At 40.5% G+C, this 18,542-nt stretch overlaps 1 protein-coding gene across 1 annotated transcript in view; it reads right to left on the bottom strand.

Annotated features, from left to right (window-relative positions):
- LOC123745073 (lachesin) overlaps positions 1 to 14,897 on the bottom strand; it is a 443,149-nt gene extending 428,252 nt beyond the window's left edge. The window contains exon 1 of the mRNA XM_069306239.1: positions 13,488 to 14,897. Within this exon, the coding sequence (XP_069162340.1) occupies positions 13,488 to 13,572 (85 nt within the window). The 5' untranslated portion in view covers positions 13,573 to 14,897. The remainder of the gene's footprint in view (positions 1 to 13,487) is intronic.
- Positions 14,898 to 18,542: the final 3,645 nt, after the last annotated feature.

The following is an 18,542-nucleotide window of genomic DNA, read 5'->3' as shown; positions in this document are numbered from 1 at the left end:
TATATATATATGTCGTACCTAGTAGCCAGATCTCACTTTTTGGCCTACTATTCAAGGCCCGATTTGCCTAATAAGCTAAGTTTTCCTGAATTAATATATTTTTTCAAATTTTTTTCTTATGAAATGATAAAGCTACCCATTTCATTATGTATGAGGTCATTTTTTTTATTGGAGTTAAAATTAACGTAGATATATGACCGAACCTAACCAACCCTACCTAACCTAACCTAACCTATCTTTATAGGTTAGGTTTGGTTAGGTAGCCGAAAAAGTTAGGTTAGGTTAGGTTAGGTAGGTTAGGTAGTCGAAAAACAATTAATTCATGAAAACTTGGCTTATTAGGCAAATCGGGCCTTGCATAGTAGGCTGAGAAGTGCGTTCTGGCTACTAGGTACGACATATATATATATATATATATATATATATATATATATATATATATATATATATATATATATATATATATATATGTCGTACCTAGTAGCCAGAACTCACTTCTCAGCCTACTATTCAAGGCCCGATTTGCCTAATAAGCCAAGTTTTCCTGAATTAATATATTTACTATAATTTTTTTCTTATGAAATGATAAAGCAACCCTTTTCTCTATGTATGAGGTCAATTTTTTTTTATTGGAGTTAAAATTAACGTAGATATATGACCGAACCTAACCAACCCTACCTAACCTAACCTAACCTATATTTATAGGTAAGGTTAGGTTAGGTAGCCAAAAAAAGCTAGGTTAGGTTAGGTTAGGTAGGTTAGGTAGACGAAAAAACATTAATTCATGAAAACTTGGCTTATTAGGCAAATCGGGCCTTGAATAGTAGGCTGAGAAGTGCGTTCTGGCTATTAGGTACGACATATATATATATATATATATATATATATATGTCGTACCTAATAGCCAGAACACACTTCTCAGCCTACTATGCAATGCCCGATTTGCCTAATAAGCCAAGTTTTCATGAATTAATTGTTTTTCGGCTACCTAACCTACCTAACCTAACCTAACTTAACTTTTTCGGCTACCTAACCCAACCTAACCTATAAAGATAGGTTAGGTTAGGTTAGGTAGGGTTGGTTAGGTTCGGTCATATATCTACGTTAATTTTAACTCCAATAAAAAAAGTTGACCTCATACATAATGAAATGGGTAGCTTTATCATTTCAAAAGAAAAAAATTAGAGAAAATATATTAGTTCAGGAAAACTTGGCTTATTAGGCAAATCGGGCCTTGCATAGTAGGCCAAAAAGTGCGTTCTAGCTACTAGGTACGACATATATATATATATATATATATATATATATATATATATATATATATATATATATATATATATATATATATATATATATATATATATATATATATAATTTTAGTTATATATTTTATTTATAAAACGCAGAAAAATACTAAAAACGGACAAATCCCATCACTCAGTACCCAACTTCCCCTCTGGTACATATCACAACACTCTGGCTCACCCGCCAGGCCGCGACGGTGGCGGGGGAGTCGGGGACTCTGGCACCTGTACAACTTTCATAATGGAGGCGACACAGGCGGCACTGTTGGCCCTCCTCGCCTGCATTAACTGCCTGGCACCGCTCACTGCTAATATAATATATTAATCAGCTCCATTAGGCAGATTAATCGAGTCGAACATCGGAGGGTAACGGAGCGGGGAGGAGGTGGCGGCTCCGTTGTTGGCCAGTCCTCGTCTAGCTGTGGCACCATCGCAAAAATATATGTAGGTTTGTATATATATATATATATATATATATATATATATATATATATATATATATATATATATATATATATATATATATATATATATATATATATGTCGTACCTAGTAGCCAGAACGCACTTCTCAGCCTACTATGCAAGGCCAAATTTGCCTAATAAGCCAAGTTTTCATGAATTAATTGTTTTTCCACTATCTAACCTACCTAACCTAACCTAACCTAACTTTTTGGGCTACCTAACCAAACCTAACCTATAAAGATAGGTTAGGTTAGGTTAGGTAGGGTTGGTTAGGTTCGGTCATATATCTACGTTAATTTTAACTCCAATTAAAAAAAATTGACCTCCTACATAATGAAATGGGTAGCTTTATCATTTCATAAGAAAAAAATTAGAGAAAATATATTAATTCAGGAAAACTTGGCTTATTAGGCAAATTTGGCCTTGCATAGTAGGCTGAGAAGTGCGTTCTGGCTACTAGGTACGACATATATATATATATATATATATATATATATATATATATATATATATATATATATATATATATATATATGTATATATATATATATATATATATATATATATATATATATATATATGTATATATATATATATATATATATATATATATATATATATATATGTATATATATATATATATATATATATATATATATATATATATATATATATATATATATATATATATATATATATATATATATGTATATATATATATAAGCTATACTAGGCCTGGGGATATTTTAGTTTGTCGTTGTTGTTTAAGATTCGCTACCTGGAACAAAAAGTTCCAAGTAGCACGGACTATGGTTAGCCCATAGTTGTTATTTTAGTTTGGTCTTTAGCTTCATTTTTGCCGGACTCTATAAAGTGAATAGAATACAACTGTACTATATAATTGTCCATCATCTCAATACATATACGATGGTCCATATAGCTACAAAAAGTACTAACTAAACAGGAGTATGAGTAGTCTTGACAATCATTTACCGTGGAGGGTTTCACTCCACTCCTGAGCCTATCACCCAAATTCCATATTTCTTGGGTTATTTGGAACCTCCTATACTTCGAATTTTATATATTTTGAGAGCCTCTATGCCCAACCACTTTGGTTGAACGGTAGAGCGACGATCTCGCTTCATGCAGATCAGCGTTCAATCCCTTACTGTTCAAATGGTTGGGTACCATTCCTTTCCCCCCCGTCCCATCCTAAATCCATATCCTGACCTCTTCCAAGTGCTATATATAAATTTCGCTGTGGCTTGGCGCTTTCCCCCTGATAGTTCCCTTCCTATCCCTTATCATCCATAATGCCAGTAGTTAAACCCTTTATGCCTCTATTTCTTCTCAACGCATGCAATCTGCATCGTGGAAAATGTCATTGAATTCCTTCCAACGGTATTTAAATGCATAACGAACACAAATACACACACACGCATGTTTCCACAGATATAAATCTTATTTTCCTATCGACATATTGATTCCCACAGTGCGCTGGAGAAGATAATCAACTGTTTTCAGAGTCAGGTTAAAATCCTCTCGTCTTTTGACCGCGCCCTGATCACTAAGATATTGACCTGATAATATCGATATTACACACGACATGATAATTGCCCAGGACGAGCTTAAACGTCGTTGTTTATCCATTTTCTGATGTGTGATTTGGTAATAATATCTTCAGGTACCAGGTGGGTGATGGTTTAGAGGGTGTGGGCCAGGTGGGTGAAAGTTTAGAGGAGTGTGGGCCAGGTGGGTCAAAGTTTAGAGGGTGTGGGCCAGGTGGGTGAAAATTCAGAGGGTGTGGGCCAGGTGGGTGAAAGTTTAGAGGGTGTGGGCCAGGTGGGTGAAAGTTTAGAGGGTGTGGGCCAGGTGGGTGAAAGTTTAGAGGCTGTGGGCCAGGTGGGTGAAAGTTTAGAGGCTGTGGGCCCGGTGGGTGAAAGTTTAGAGGCTGTGGGCCAGGTGGGTGAAAGTTTAGAGGAGTGTGAAAGTTTAGAGGAGTGTGGGCCAGGTGGGTGAAAGTTTAGAGGAGTGTGGGCCAGGTGGGTGAAAGTTTAGAGGCAGGCGAGCCAGGTGTGTGAAGGCTTGGCCAGTATCAACTCAAGACCAGATGTCACTCTCAGTAAATAACCCCTCTGATCACGGCGGCGGACTCGCACACCAGACTGCTATGAGCTAAATTTCACTCGCTGTCCAAAATTATGTTTCGCACCCGACATTATCGCATGTAAATATTCGAATTAACGATAGGTAATGATGTGAGCAGCCTTTGTGGAATATTTGTATGTGGGAAAAACAACGTAATCATCTCTTTTGCACTTGCAAATACCTGTTTTGCATATATTGCAGGACACAGACTCGATTGTAAACAAAACCGAAAACAACGCATCATTTTTGGTCTCTTGGTCATTATATTATATGTATATATATCTATATATATATATATATATATATATATATATATATATATATATATATATATATATATATATATATATATATATATATATTATGCGAACAAGCCTGAATGGTCCCCTGGACTATATGCGACTGAATATATATATATATATATATATATATATATATATATATATATATATATATATATATATATATATATATATATATACAGAGAGAGAGAGAGAGAGAGAGAGAGAGAGAGAGAGAGAGAGAGAGAGAGAGAGAGAGAGAGAGAGAGAGAGAGAGAGAGAGAGAGGGAGAGAGAGAGAGAGAGAGAGAGAGAGAGAGAGAGAGAGAGAGAGAGAGAGAGAGAGAGAGAGAGAGAGAGAGAGAGAGAGAGAGAGAGAGAGAGAAAGAGAGAGAGAGAGAGAGAGAGAGAGAGAGAGAGAGAGAGAGAGAGAGAGAGAGAGAGAGAGAGAGAGAGAGAGAGAGAGAGAGAGAGCATGAAAGATAAAAAATAAACTTATCTCATTAAATGCTGACCTTTATTCAAAAACAAAAAAAATAAAACAAGATTGGAAACAATCTTATGTCACTCGGATCTTTACCCTCATTTCTCAAATGTGGTAGTCGGCGTATATATATATTATATACAGGAAAGTCTTTGTTTCCATACCAGCTCGTTCTCACCAGCAGAGACCCAAGAGCTGCCAATTTCCTGCTCCAGCGCCTCAACGTGGTGATCCAGAGGGAAACGTCTAATGTGTCCTCAGTTACAATTAAGAAGCAGAGGAGCTCTAAAGGATTCACAATTTTTAACTCTCCATTATATTCACCAATGTATTACTTGTAACCCTTAAATACCTAATAGAACAAAAATAAAATGAAAAACGCAAAGAATAGGGGAAGGTAGGACCTTTTTTTTACACACACACACACACACACACACACACACACACACACACACACACACACACACACACACACACACACACACACACACACACATGGAAACTGCATTGAACGGCACCCAAAAATCCAGTTTATGTGTTTTTCTTCAAGGCTATGGATCCCCCTTCTTCCAGCCACACGTGGAACCTTCCCACCCAAATATAAATATATATTATATATATTAAATACATATATACAACGTGGCGAAAACAGCATTGAGACTGGCAGCTGTTGGCTTCATGCAGGCAACCATAGAGGGGCAACATCTGATACGCTCTCACCAATATATATTTAAAGCGCCAGGCTAAATAAATCATTGCAACTTTTCGGTGTGTAACTGGGAATAATAATTAAGGAAGTTTTCAGGTGTAAATCAAAATTTAATATAAAAAAAAAGTCAAGGGAATCGCACCTTCCCCCCTGTGATGAGTCCTGATGCGTCAGATTCATTCTCCCCCCCTTTGATGAGTCCTGATGCGTCAGATTCATTCTCCCCCCCCCCCTTTGATGAGTCCTGATGCGTCAGATTTATTCTCCCCCCCTGTGATGAGTCCTGATGCGTCAGATTCATTCTCCCCCCCTTTGATGAGTCCTGATGCGTCAGATTCATTCTCCCCCCCTGTGATGAGTCCTGATGCGTCAGATTCATTCTCCCCCCCTGTGATGAGTCCTGATGCGTCAGATTCATTCTCCCCCCCTTTGATGAGTCCTGATGCGTCAGATTTATTCTCCCCCCCTGTGATGAGTCCTGATGCGTCAGATTCATTCTCCCCCCCCTTTGATGAGTCCTGATGCGTCAGATTCATTCTCCCCCCCTGTGATGAGTCCTGATGCGTCAGATTCATTCTCCCCCCCCTTTGATGAGTCCTGATGCGTCAGATTCATTCTCCCCCCCCTGTGATGAGTCTATATGCGTCAGGGAGATTTTTCCACCTAAATAAAATGAGCGCGGGTAAGTCGCAGCAATCTGTTCTGGTATTAGAAATACACACACAGGAACTGGATTAAGATGAAGCTATAGGAACATTGCATAGCCGGATATAAAGACGAGGCGAAGGGCCACAATTCGCAAGCTCCTGAGAGCTGAAGCTATGACATGAGTGACTGAAACAAAAATAAAATAAAGCAACTTTGAGGCGAAGGTTAACGATGAGGTCTGATGCGTTACCAGGAGAGCTGTTAAGCCGAACTGTTCTTCCTGTGAATTGTTTCAAGAATGTTGGCAGAGGGAAATTAGTTTCTCGAGACATAAGAGCATTTTTCTAGACAAGGGGCCGGATTCACGAAGCAGTTACGCAAGTACTTACGAACTTACGAACATCTTTCGTAGTACTTACGAACATCTTTCCTCAATCTTTGACGGCTTTGGTTACATTTATGAAACAGTTTACAAGCATGAAAACTTGCCAATCAACTGTTGTTATTGTTTTAAACAGCCTCCTGGTGCTTCGGAGCTCATTAACTGTTTAATAATTGTAAACAAAGCCGCCAAAGATTGAGAAAAGATGGACTGGTTCGTAAGTGCTTTCGTGAATCTGGCCCAAGGATAGTGGAGGGGAAGAGGAAGCGTCTCTAGATTTGGGAATAGTACGGTAGTCTAGACACGGGTAGAGGTGAATCTCCTTAGGTGTTAAGAGCAGTATTCTAGACCAGGGCAGAGGCAGGAGTTGTTCTTGATGAATTGAGGTTCGAGAGAAAGAAGGTTCCAAAATTATTGATAAAAGTATCAACAAAACCAAACATTGCTGATTATAGCTGTCAAGTATTGTGGTTTAGAGGGACCGCATGTCTTTATGGTAAGTAATCCCCTTACAAAGACAAGAAATGTCATCGAGACCATAAGTGAATTACAAAATTAGAGGCCTAATCAAAGCTGCAGGAGAAGAACCGTGAGGAGGTTCTCACTTCTTCCTCACTCATATGAGGAGGAGTGCAAGTATGAGGAAGAGAGGGAAGGGAACTATCAGGAGAAAGCGCCAAGCCACTACGACTATATAGCCCTTGGAAGGGATCAGGATAACGATTTAGAATGGGACGGGGGAGGGGGAGGAATGGTGCCCAACCACTTGGACGGTCGGAGATTGAACGCCAACCTGCATGAAGCGACACCGTCGCTCTACCGTCCAGCCCAAGTGTTTGGACAGAGGAAGAGGAGATGTATGAGGAAGAGGTCAAATATGAGGAAGATTAGAAGTATAGGAAAGAGTGCGGGAATAGAGAAGTGCAGAGTCATAAGAATGAGTGAAAAACATTACATTCACTGTGAAGAAAATTGGCACAATATAACACAACTGTTGACGAACAGGTCCCTTGAGGAGCGCACAGTCATCAACAGTGATCGATCAAAGAGAAATCTATCAGAGATCAACACAGCTCTAGGACAGCACCGCGGGGAATATAGACGTAAATCGTGCCCGCTGAAATGCTTTGGAAATATTAATTGAGATCGTCATCAAAAGACTTGATATGAGAGAGCAACGCAAGATTGGGGTAGAAAAGTCTAAACATAATGTGTACCGGGGAATTGAGAGATTACGTTGTTCTTGAAGCTTAAGAAAATATTCATTAAGAATACTTTTGTCCATTAAAAGGAGTTAATTATATGAGCTTCTCTCATCCATATAAGAACACAAACTAACGATCACTGTGGCAATTGCCCAAAAGGACGTCATGAACAAGATTTTGAACCTCGGGATTTACAGACGTCAGATATTACAAAGATCTTGTGAGCCTCGTTGACGTGAGGGAGTCACCTGTTGTGTTACTCTTACAGTGATAGACACGTCTTGAAGGCTCCGTGTTCTTAAGTGTTGCCTGACAAGGAAATTTAAATTCCATGGAGACGAATAAAACATCAGTTATTGATATATTTAACATAGGTCAACGCATGTTACATATCAAATGGTAAAAAGTGCTTCTATATTTCACACTAAGTACATTGAGTTCCATTGTCGGGGGAGAGGAAAGCCGAGTGCCCCTTAGGTCAACTGGTGACCTTTCCCAGCATGAAATCCATAATGTTTTTCTGTGTTACATTACTAGCTATAGAAATTAATAAAGTCTTATTCCCAGTCATCTTCACGGCAACATTTACATGTTCGAGACAAGTTGCAATATAATGCTTGTCTTTGATTTTTTTTGAGAGCGATGGTCAGTGATTTGTGAACGAGGATACTGTATATTAAACACATTCAGACATACATCCGCACGCACGCACACACACACACACTATAAACACTACACACAAACACACACATATACAACACACACGGTCCTCGCTGCCAAGCGAACAGCGTTCGCGGTTCGCAGTCCATGGATCAGAGTTCGATTCCCGGTCAAGGTAGAAACAAGTGCCCAGAGTTTCTTTCACCAGATACCTCTGCTAACCCTAGCAATACATAGATATCTGGGAGTTAGACAGTTGTTGCGGGCTACATCTTGAGGCGGGGGGGGGGGATAACAAAAAGTAGGCCTGGTCGAGGACCGGGCCCCGGGGACGCTAAGCCCCGAAATCCTCTCAAGATAACCTCAAGATAACCTAGACAAATAGGTCCGGAATCAGAGCATTAAACAACCGACTGTTAAGAAAGCGCGGATTAAGGTGCTAACAGCTCGATCCTGCAAAAACAAATAATACATTCACACAAACAGGAACAAACACACACAAACTCCTATAAATAAGCTGTTTTGCTCATTATTTGCGGACGCGAAAGCAACGTTCATACTTAATGTGTAATAGACTTAAATAGTCTGCCCTGAATCTCGTAGAAATAAGGAAGATATAATTAAATATTTCAGGTGCATTTAAATACCTTGACAACGTCATTGGGACGAGGGATGAGAGTCTGGGTGGAGGTTGATGCAATATCGGTGAGGAAGGTCAAGACAGGCCCAGCAGACCATGTCAAATGGAACGATAAGGAAGACAGAGTATAGATTCTTGGTTGGCTTCCACAAGAAGGGGAACAGGAGCCCGCCGCTCGGACGGACACCGTTTTAGCGACCTGGATGGGCGCTAAGGAGCAGAGCAAGCAACCAGTTGAAGGGGCAGAGCAAGCAACCAGTTGAAGGAACAGAGCAAGCAACTAGTTGAAGGGGCAGAACAAGCAACCAGTTGAAGGGGCAGAGCAAGCAACCAGTTGAAGGGACAGAACAAGCATTGATGGTCACCGGAGTGCAATCAAGTGTGTATAATCGTGTCGACGAGGAACCTATGAAGACTAAATAGGCTCACAAGAACATAATATTGCCTGAGAGCTAATATATTTTTATTGTATTTATATATACAAGAGTTGTTACATTCTTGTAAAGCCACTAGTACGCGTATTGATTCGGGCAGGTCCTTAATCATATGTTCGCCGGAATACGACCCGCCAAATCGTTTAACAACCAGGTACTCATTCACTGCTGGGTGGAAAGGGGCATACAGCTAAGAGTTGGCGCCCAGTCAATCCTCCCCGGCCAGGATATGTACCCAGGACAAATCGCTACTATAGCGCCGTGCGAGTGTGTTACCACTGCGCTTATATCCATCAAGAATCCCCAACCCCGTCTTACATAGGCAGACACACACACACACACACGCACACACACACACACACGCACACACACACACACACACACACACACACACACACACACACACACACACACACACACACACACACACACACAAGGATGAACTATTCAACACTGGTGGGACGCGAACAAGGGGACACAGGTGGAAGCTGAGTACCCAAATGAGCCACAGAGACGTTAGAAAGAACTTTTTCAGTGTCAGAGTAGTTAGTAAATGGAATGCACTAGGAAGTGATGTGGTGGAGGCTGACTCCATACACAGTTTCAAATGTAGATATGATAGAGCCCAGTAGGCTCAGGAATCTGTATACCAGTTGATTGACAGTTGAGAGGCGGGACCAAAGAGCCAAAGCTCAACCCCCGCAAGCACAATTAGGTGAGTACACACACACACACACACACACACACACGCACACACACACACACACACACACACACACACACACACACACACACACACACACACACACACACACACACATATACACACACACGCACACACACACACACTCACACGCACACACGCACACACACACACGCAAGTGCAAGAAACTTTTACAAATACATTATTTTGTTAATCCCTTCTGATAAATATTTCCTGTTTAATAACAAGTACACAGAAGACCTTAATACACTTGTACAATATTTATTTTGTAATATATTTTAGCTATTTATAAAAACAGATGAACCTCACTATAGCGGTAACCTGGTTGTAGCGCCTACCTGCCTGTAGCGGCAAGCTCACAATAGAGTAACATGCCTATTTCGGTAACCTAGCTGTAGCGGTAACCTCTCTATAGCGGTAACCTGTCTATAGCAGTAACCTGTCTATAGCGGTAACCTAGCTGTACCGGTAACCTCTCTTTAGCGGTAACCTAGCTGTAGCGGTAACCTGTCTATAGCGGTAACCTAGCTGCAGCGGTAACCTGTCTATAGCGGTAACCTAGCTGCAGCAGTAACCTGTCTATAGCGGTAACTTCTCTATAGCAATAACCTGTCTATAGCAGTAACCTGTCTATAGCGGTAACCTCTCTATAGCAATAACTTGTCTATAGCAGTAACCTGTCTATAGCAGTAACCTGTCTATAGCGGTAACCTGTCTATAGCGGTAACCTAGATGTAGCGGTAACCTGTCTATAGCGGTAATCTGCTTGTAGCGGCATCTTGACTATTGCGGTAAACCATCTGTATCGGTAACTAATATATGGTGGCATTCTGTTTGTAACGGCAACCTTTCTATAGCGGAAAGCTGTATGTAGCCGCGACCTTTCTGAAGCAGTAGTCTGACTATAGCGGCAACCTGGGTCTAACGATAACCCTCATTGTAACATTATACCGACTGTCAGCGTAAATTTCTGACTGTCAGCGTAAACTTCCGACGGTCAGTGTAAACTTCCGACTGTCAGTGTAAATTACCGACTGTCAGCGTAAACTACCAACTGTCAGCATAAACTACCAACTGTCAGCGTAAACTACCGACTGTCAGCGTAAACTACCGACTGTCAGCGTAAACTACCGACTGTCAGCGTAAACTACCGACTGTCAGCGTAAACTACCGACTGTCAGCATAAACTACCGACTGTCAGCGTAAACTACCGACTGTCAGCTTAAACTACCGACTATCAGCATAAACTACCGACTATCAGCATAAACTACCGACTATCAGCATAAACTACCGACTATCAGCATAAACATCTGACAGTCGGTGTATACCCTGTCAACAGATATTTCTGGAGTTGAGTGTATACTTTTGGCCATCAGCTTAAGCATTAATATCCGGATGAAAAAGGTCGTCCAGTGCAGCTGAAGCTTAACCCATGTTATCAAGAGATTGTGAATGATTGCACCAAGAGATTGTGAATGATTGTACCAAGAGATTGTGAATGATTGCACCAAGAGATTGTGAATGATTGTACCAAGAGATTGTGAATGATTGTACCTAGAGATTGTGAATGATTGTACCGAGAGATTGTGAATGATTGTACCGAGAGATTGTGAGTGATTGTGCCGAGAGATTGTGAATGATTGTACCGAGAGATTGTAAAGGACTGTACCGAGATTGTGGACGATTGTATCGAGAGATTGTGAATGATTGTACCGAGAGATTGCGAATGATTGTACCTAGAGATTGTGAATGATTGTACCGAGAGATTGTGAATGATTGTACCGAGAGATTGTGATTGATTGTACCTAGAAATTGTGAATGATTGTACCGAGAGATTGTGAATGATTGTACCGAGAGATTGTGAATGATTGTAGATGACGGAGAGAGAGAAGACACAATAGACAGCGAAGAGAATACATAGGGCATCGTGAATGGCATGTGTAGTCTGTATTAGGGCGATTGTTGCCTATATCTTTGGGCGATTGTAGCCTATTTCAGGGCGGTTGTAGGCGATGAATGGCAGCGAATGTAGTTGATCTCAAAGATAAAGTCTCAGATTACAACAGCCAGTGACAGCTTAGTTTAGAGAGTGAATAACAGGTTATTACAGAATGTGAGTAACAGGGGAGGAATTATTCAGGATGAATAATGAGTTATTAGAGAGAGAATAATGGGTTATTTTAGAGAGAGTGAGGAATTGGTAAATTTTAAGAACATGACAATTATTTGTTGGAAAAATTTAGAGAGTATACAAATGGTCATTTAAAAGATAATGTGGAGAACTTTGAGCAGCTGATTTAGAGCTCGCAGTATCTATTTTAGAGCTATTAGTATCTATTTTAGAGCTATTAGTATCTATTTTAGAGCACGTAGTATCTATTTTAGAGCACGTAGCATCGCTTGTGGAGCGAGCAGTATACATTTTAGAGCACGTAGTTTATTTCTAAGAGTACATATCTCTTTTAGAGCACGTAGTATCTATTTAGTATCTATTTTAGAGCAGGTAGTATTTATTTTAGAGCAGGTAGTATCTACTTTAGAGCAGGTAATATCTATTTTAGAGCAGGTATTATCTATTTTCGAGCAGGTGGTATCTATTTTCGAGCAAATAGTATCTATTTAAGATCATGTAAGAGATATTATAGATTAAGTATCAGACATTTTAACCCACGTTGTAGGTATTTAAGAACACCTGAAGCTAAGGACACTGCGAATGTTTTTTATTTTTTTTAAGTGTTGACGTTTAGACACCTGACGTGTTTTGTGCGCAGTTGCGTCCTGGAGCCAGCTGTTCCGTATAGCCAGCTGCGTCATGGAGCCAACTGCTCCGAGGAACCAGCTGCTCCGAGGAGCCAGGTAACTCCTCATTAACGCCTTACCAGAAACACTGTTTGAACTACTTAACAGAATCATCCCCCCCCCCCCTAACAACTATTTAATGCTCTAGTGTAAGGTAGTTCGTCATTGATTTTTTTTGCGTCCTATTTTCTGTCTAAATAAAATAAATGTAACTGTCGAGTAGATTATCTGACTGTAGACAAGTATCTTTAATACCGTTGACCTGTCAACTTTGATTAAGAATGATAACGTGTAAAAGTGACACCATAAATTTTGCTTTTGTCTACGTCAGCATACAGTGTCAAAAAGAGATATATATGCAGGCGATGAGTCACAATAACGTGGCTGAAGTATGTTGACCAGACCACACACTAGAAGTTGAAGGGACGACGACGTTTCGGTCCGTCTTGGACCATTCTCAAATCGACTTGAGGATGGTCCAGGACGGACCGAAACGTCGTCGTCCCTTCAACTTCTAGTGTGTGGTCTGGTCAAGAGATATATATAACCCACGGAAACCCAAGAGGTGAAAATCTCAACAAGAGACGGTGGGGAAAAGAGCCTTACCTGCTAAAGCCACGTGGGTCCAGAGGTAGAGGGCGACGGACGCCATCTTGGACCACCCACAAGATTTCAACGTCGATGGCTTCATGTCCACGGTCTTCTCCTCCTCTGTGTGTATATATATACAGGTTTCCTGGTATATTTCTCCCGCGAGTCCTGTATGCTTTTCGGTAATTACGTTCACTGTCGGTAGTGCTGAACTACTGATCACTGAGGGCGGTTACTCAGCGGTTCTGAGCCGGGTTTGTGTGTACCTTTCTCTTAGCAAAACATTTACCGCGTGTAATGCAATTTTGATTTATCTGGTTTTGAATTCAATTTACGTGTGGTAGAGAGGGAAGGAACATGGAACTAATCGATAACGCACAGGTAGGGCGGTGAGGTCCCACAGCACACGGGGTGGGCGTGGGCGGCACCGACACACCGCGTGGGCGGCACTAACACATGAGGTGGGCGTGGGCGTCACCGACACACTTGGGGTGGGCGGCACAAACACAAGGGGTGAGCGTGGGCGACACCGACACAAGGCGTGGGCGTGGGCGGCAGCAACACACTGGGTGGGCGGCACCTGCACACGGGGTGGCCGTGGGCGGCACCTACACTAGGGCTGAGCGCGGGCGGCACCTGCACACGGGGTGGGTGTGGGCGGCACCTACACTAGGGCTGAGCGCGGGCGGCACCTGCACACGGGGTGGGTGTGGGCGGCACCCACACACGGGATGGGCGTGGGCGTGGGCGGCACCAGCAATAAATACCCTGAAGAGAGCAGAGGACCAGATGCGTGTGAGTACTCAGCTCCTGGGCCGGTTCAAGAAGGCTCTGCTTAGGAGCTCAACGCCGCTCTTAACCCAAAAACTCAATTTCCAGCTTCAACTATGATCACGTGACTCCTCGCTAAACGCAACTGGCCTAGACAGCTGTGCGTATCTCCGATGATTCTTTGACGATTTGTTGATCAACTTTCAGAGTGATTCCAGCCTGTGGTATTTTGACCTCTCTGAGCATCGTGTTAATCATCACATGTCAAGCTTGATAAGCTTTAGCAAGCCAAGTTTGCCACCTAAGCTGTCACAAGCTTAGCGCGCCAGCTGCCAACAACCTTGACAGATGGTGACAGACTTGGCAGGTTTGTCCCACACACGCAGTTGGACTAAAAAGCCAGACTGGGCGTTGCTTTAAATGTTTCATTTACAAGTGACATGTCTCGCTAAAAGCCACGCAAAAGATGACTCTAAATCAGCAAGCATAGTATGTCATATATTATGGCGGTATTAAATCCATGGAGGCTGAAATGTTGAGTCGCTAAAGACGGTTGGGCATGAGTAGCGAGTCACCAGGCCAGCGCTTATGGCGGCGTCGGTGGGGGAGCGAGTGCTAGCAGAGCGAGTAACCAAATGTCCCGCGCGCTGCGGCGGCCAGGAGGACACTAGTGACTGACTCCGCCCATCAACCTAAGCGACCCAACAAGCTCCGCCCCCCTCCCCCCTCCCCCGGGACACGAAACGCATGCGCACTCGGCACAGCTGACACGACGCACCTGTAAATGTCATTACCTGAAGGACCACGACACGAGGCACATGGCGGAAAGTGGAGGACCAACCGAAAAAAAATCTAATCTCTATATAGATCTATCCTAATTTTGAGAATAAATAAACGCTTTCAACCGGAGAGTTTAAATAATTGTAATAAGGTGGATAATGTTCCCAATGGGCTAGATTTTTGGTAATTTCTATGAGTTTCTTGGCCAGCCAGTACGAGGCTCGATAACATGTTTGTGTACACTATGACCCTGGCCATCAGAACACCATTTTGATAGCCAGGGCCATAGTGGCTTGTTCAGGACCATTCAGACTTGTTCGCATTTGTGTTCCTCATGTGTGCCCCAAAGAATGAGGTGATTTGATAAAATACCATGCCCAAGATTACCAACCGAGTGCCGGCGGGGGGATGTAAATAGCCTTGGCTACCATCCTCTTTTGTCCAGTCGTGTTGGTCGAGCGGTTAAGGGATCCTGTACGCCAGCAGAGTATTCCTGGCAGTATGGGTTCGAGTCACTTCTGAGGGTGTGAATTTTCAGTTGCATATAGTCCAGGGGACCATTCAGGCTTGTTCGCATATATATATATATATATATATATATATATATATATATATATATATATATATATATATATATATATATATATATATTTATATATATATATATATATATATATATATATATATATATATATATATGTCGTACCTAGTAGCCAGAACGCACTTCTCTGCCTACTATTCAAGGCCCGATTTGCCTAATAAGCCAAGTTTTCCTGAATTAATATATTTTCTCAATTTTTTTTCTTATGAAATGATAAAGCTACCCATTTCATTATGTATGAGGTCAATTTTTTTTTATTGGAGTTAAAATTAACATAGATATATGACCGAACCTAACCAACCCTACCTAACCTAACCTAACCTATCTTTATAGGTTAGGTTAGGTTAGGTAGCCGAAAAAGTTAGGTTAGGTTAGGTTAGGTAGGGTAGGTAGTCTGAAAACAATTAATTCATGAAAACTTGGCTTATTAGGCAAATTGGGCCTTGCATAGTAGACTGAGAAGTGCATTCTGGCTACTAGGTACGACATATATATATATATATATATATATATATATATATATATATATATATATATATATATATATATATATATATATACATATATATATATATATATATATATATATACATATATATATATATATATATATATATATATATATATATATATATATATATATATATATTTATATATATACACCCTACTTCCGAGTTCTATATTCATCCTATGTGGGTTACACAATACCAATATCTTGGAGTGTGAATTTATTGTAAAATGACATTCAACAAGCACATTCAATATCTGAATGAGAATGCAAAATCTCGCTTGAATATAATGAGAGCAATCACAGGGCCTCGTCTAGGAGCGGGACACAAAGTGATAAGAATGTTTTACATACACACCGTTCGTTCCCCCTAGTTGATTATGCAGCACCTGCTTTACTCACTCTTTCTCCTGGCCAGTGGGCAAACGTTGAGGTTATTCTAAACGATGCAATTCGAGTCATAACTGAGGCTAGCATGTTGGCTAAAATACTTAGTTTAAGACCGGAAACCAAATTAACATCGGTTGAAACAAGGATAAAAGGGCTTGCTTCACATATGCTGGAGATACTGATTTGACCAAAACACAGTTCACGTAAGGAAATGGTCAATGAAGCACTCACTCGGGATAAAAGCGCCTTTAATAGCAACAGTTGAAGCTATTTTGCAGTAAACGATATCAATATATACAAGATAACAGACTTAAAATCACTTAAGAAACAAATAAATGTAGACTTCATTATGCAAGCCCTTTGGGAATCTCCGCAAGCAGACTTTAAGATAATGGCTCTTCAAAGCAAAAAGATTCAGACTAACCCCAATTTGCTACGCATCATTGCACAGATTACTATAGAATTCAATTTGATATCTGACAGCTTCACATCCTTCACAGACAGATCCAATACAGATCCACTCTGCTGTAGACCACCAGAGACAAAAAGCTGGAGATGCAGTTAAGGCAGGAAATATTATAATTGATGGGAATTTCTAAAATGGGTGCTCAACTTTACAGAGATGCGAGCCATTCTTGCTAAACACCAAGAACACGTTATCATACATACAAATTAGAGAACTGCCACTGAACTCTTGAAACATGAACACTTAGGTGACAACATCCTTCTGACCGCACTTATCATTAATGCAAAGACTCAAACTTAGAGGTCGTTGGAGGCTTATCAGCTGTGTGCCAAGTCATGTAGTAATTCCAGGGAAAGACATAACCGATGAAACTTCAAAGCTTTCAACTCTGAGGGTGAATATAGACATTTACATAGCACAGCGTGTAGCACAGATTAAGAAAATAATTAGAAATAGAGCAATGCATAACACAACAGCTGCAACACCAGGATCTGCGTATTGGTACAAGAATTCAACCAACTATGAACAACGTATTTAGATGAAAGGGTACAAAAGGAAACAGAAGTGCACTTTCATCGCATCTGGTCTGGATGCCAATATATATATATATATATATATATATATATATATATATATATATATATATATATATATATATATATATATATATATATATATATATATATAAGAAAGAGGCTTATGGGTTCTAGAAGAAAAGAGGAAATGTCAATATTGTGGAAAAACATGCGACAGATCACTGGAACATTATCTAACAAAGTGAAGAGTTTCTGTGAGAAATTTTCACATGTAAGAAGGAATTAGCACCCAGTAACTGAAGGAACGTACATGGAATAACCAAAAATATGAGAAAAGAACATAGAGGAGGAGAGACAAACGTTGTGTGGGCGGGTAAAAGACTCACAACAAGAATGTTTCTGAATATAGGCTGGTGTGAGGTCAAAAAATATCGCACACAAATATTTTTTGTTCCTGAACGTTGCCCATCAGACGACAAAAGTGCCTTAGTGGTGGAATACGTCTGCAGACTTAAGGCTAACTCTTGCCACTAAAAAAATTCACACCGAAAAAAAAATCGGGATCAAAAAGAACAATTTGGCAAAAACAAAAGAAGTTGAATGCAGGAAAGGATTATAAAAAGCACTTATTTTATTTTACAAGGTGATGGGGTTCAAAGACCTGGTGATGTGAAATCTAAGAGAACAATCGAGAAAATTGATGGTCATCTCACGAGAGAATTCAAAGTATAAGATAAAAGTTTGAGACAATTTTATATGTTATCCTGCGATGGGATTAATAAAAAAAAATAGTGTTTACTGACGTAATAAATAATAAAAGACCGGATATTATAGCAGTGTCAGAAACAAAGTTCAATGCAAAAAAAATGAAGAGGAGGAATTTCTGAGAGGCACTTTGATATAAAGACGAGATAAAAAAAAACAGAAAAAGTTGAGGCATTAGTGTGTTAGCAAAAAAATATATATAAGCACAAAGGAATAAACATGCAATAATACATGGGAAATGGATAGTGCAGCA

Source organism: Procambarus clarkii, chromosome 57 (assembly GCF_040958095.1).
Source record: "Procambarus clarkii isolate CNS0578487 chromosome 57, FALCON_Pclarkii_2.0, whole genome shotgun sequence".
NCBI classification, from domain to species: domain Eukaryota; kingdom Metazoa; phylum Arthropoda; class Malacostraca; order Decapoda; family Cambaridae; genus Procambarus; species Procambarus clarkii.
Note: the sequence above shows the minus strand (reverse complement) of the source record. Positions and strands in the feature narration are given on the sequence as shown.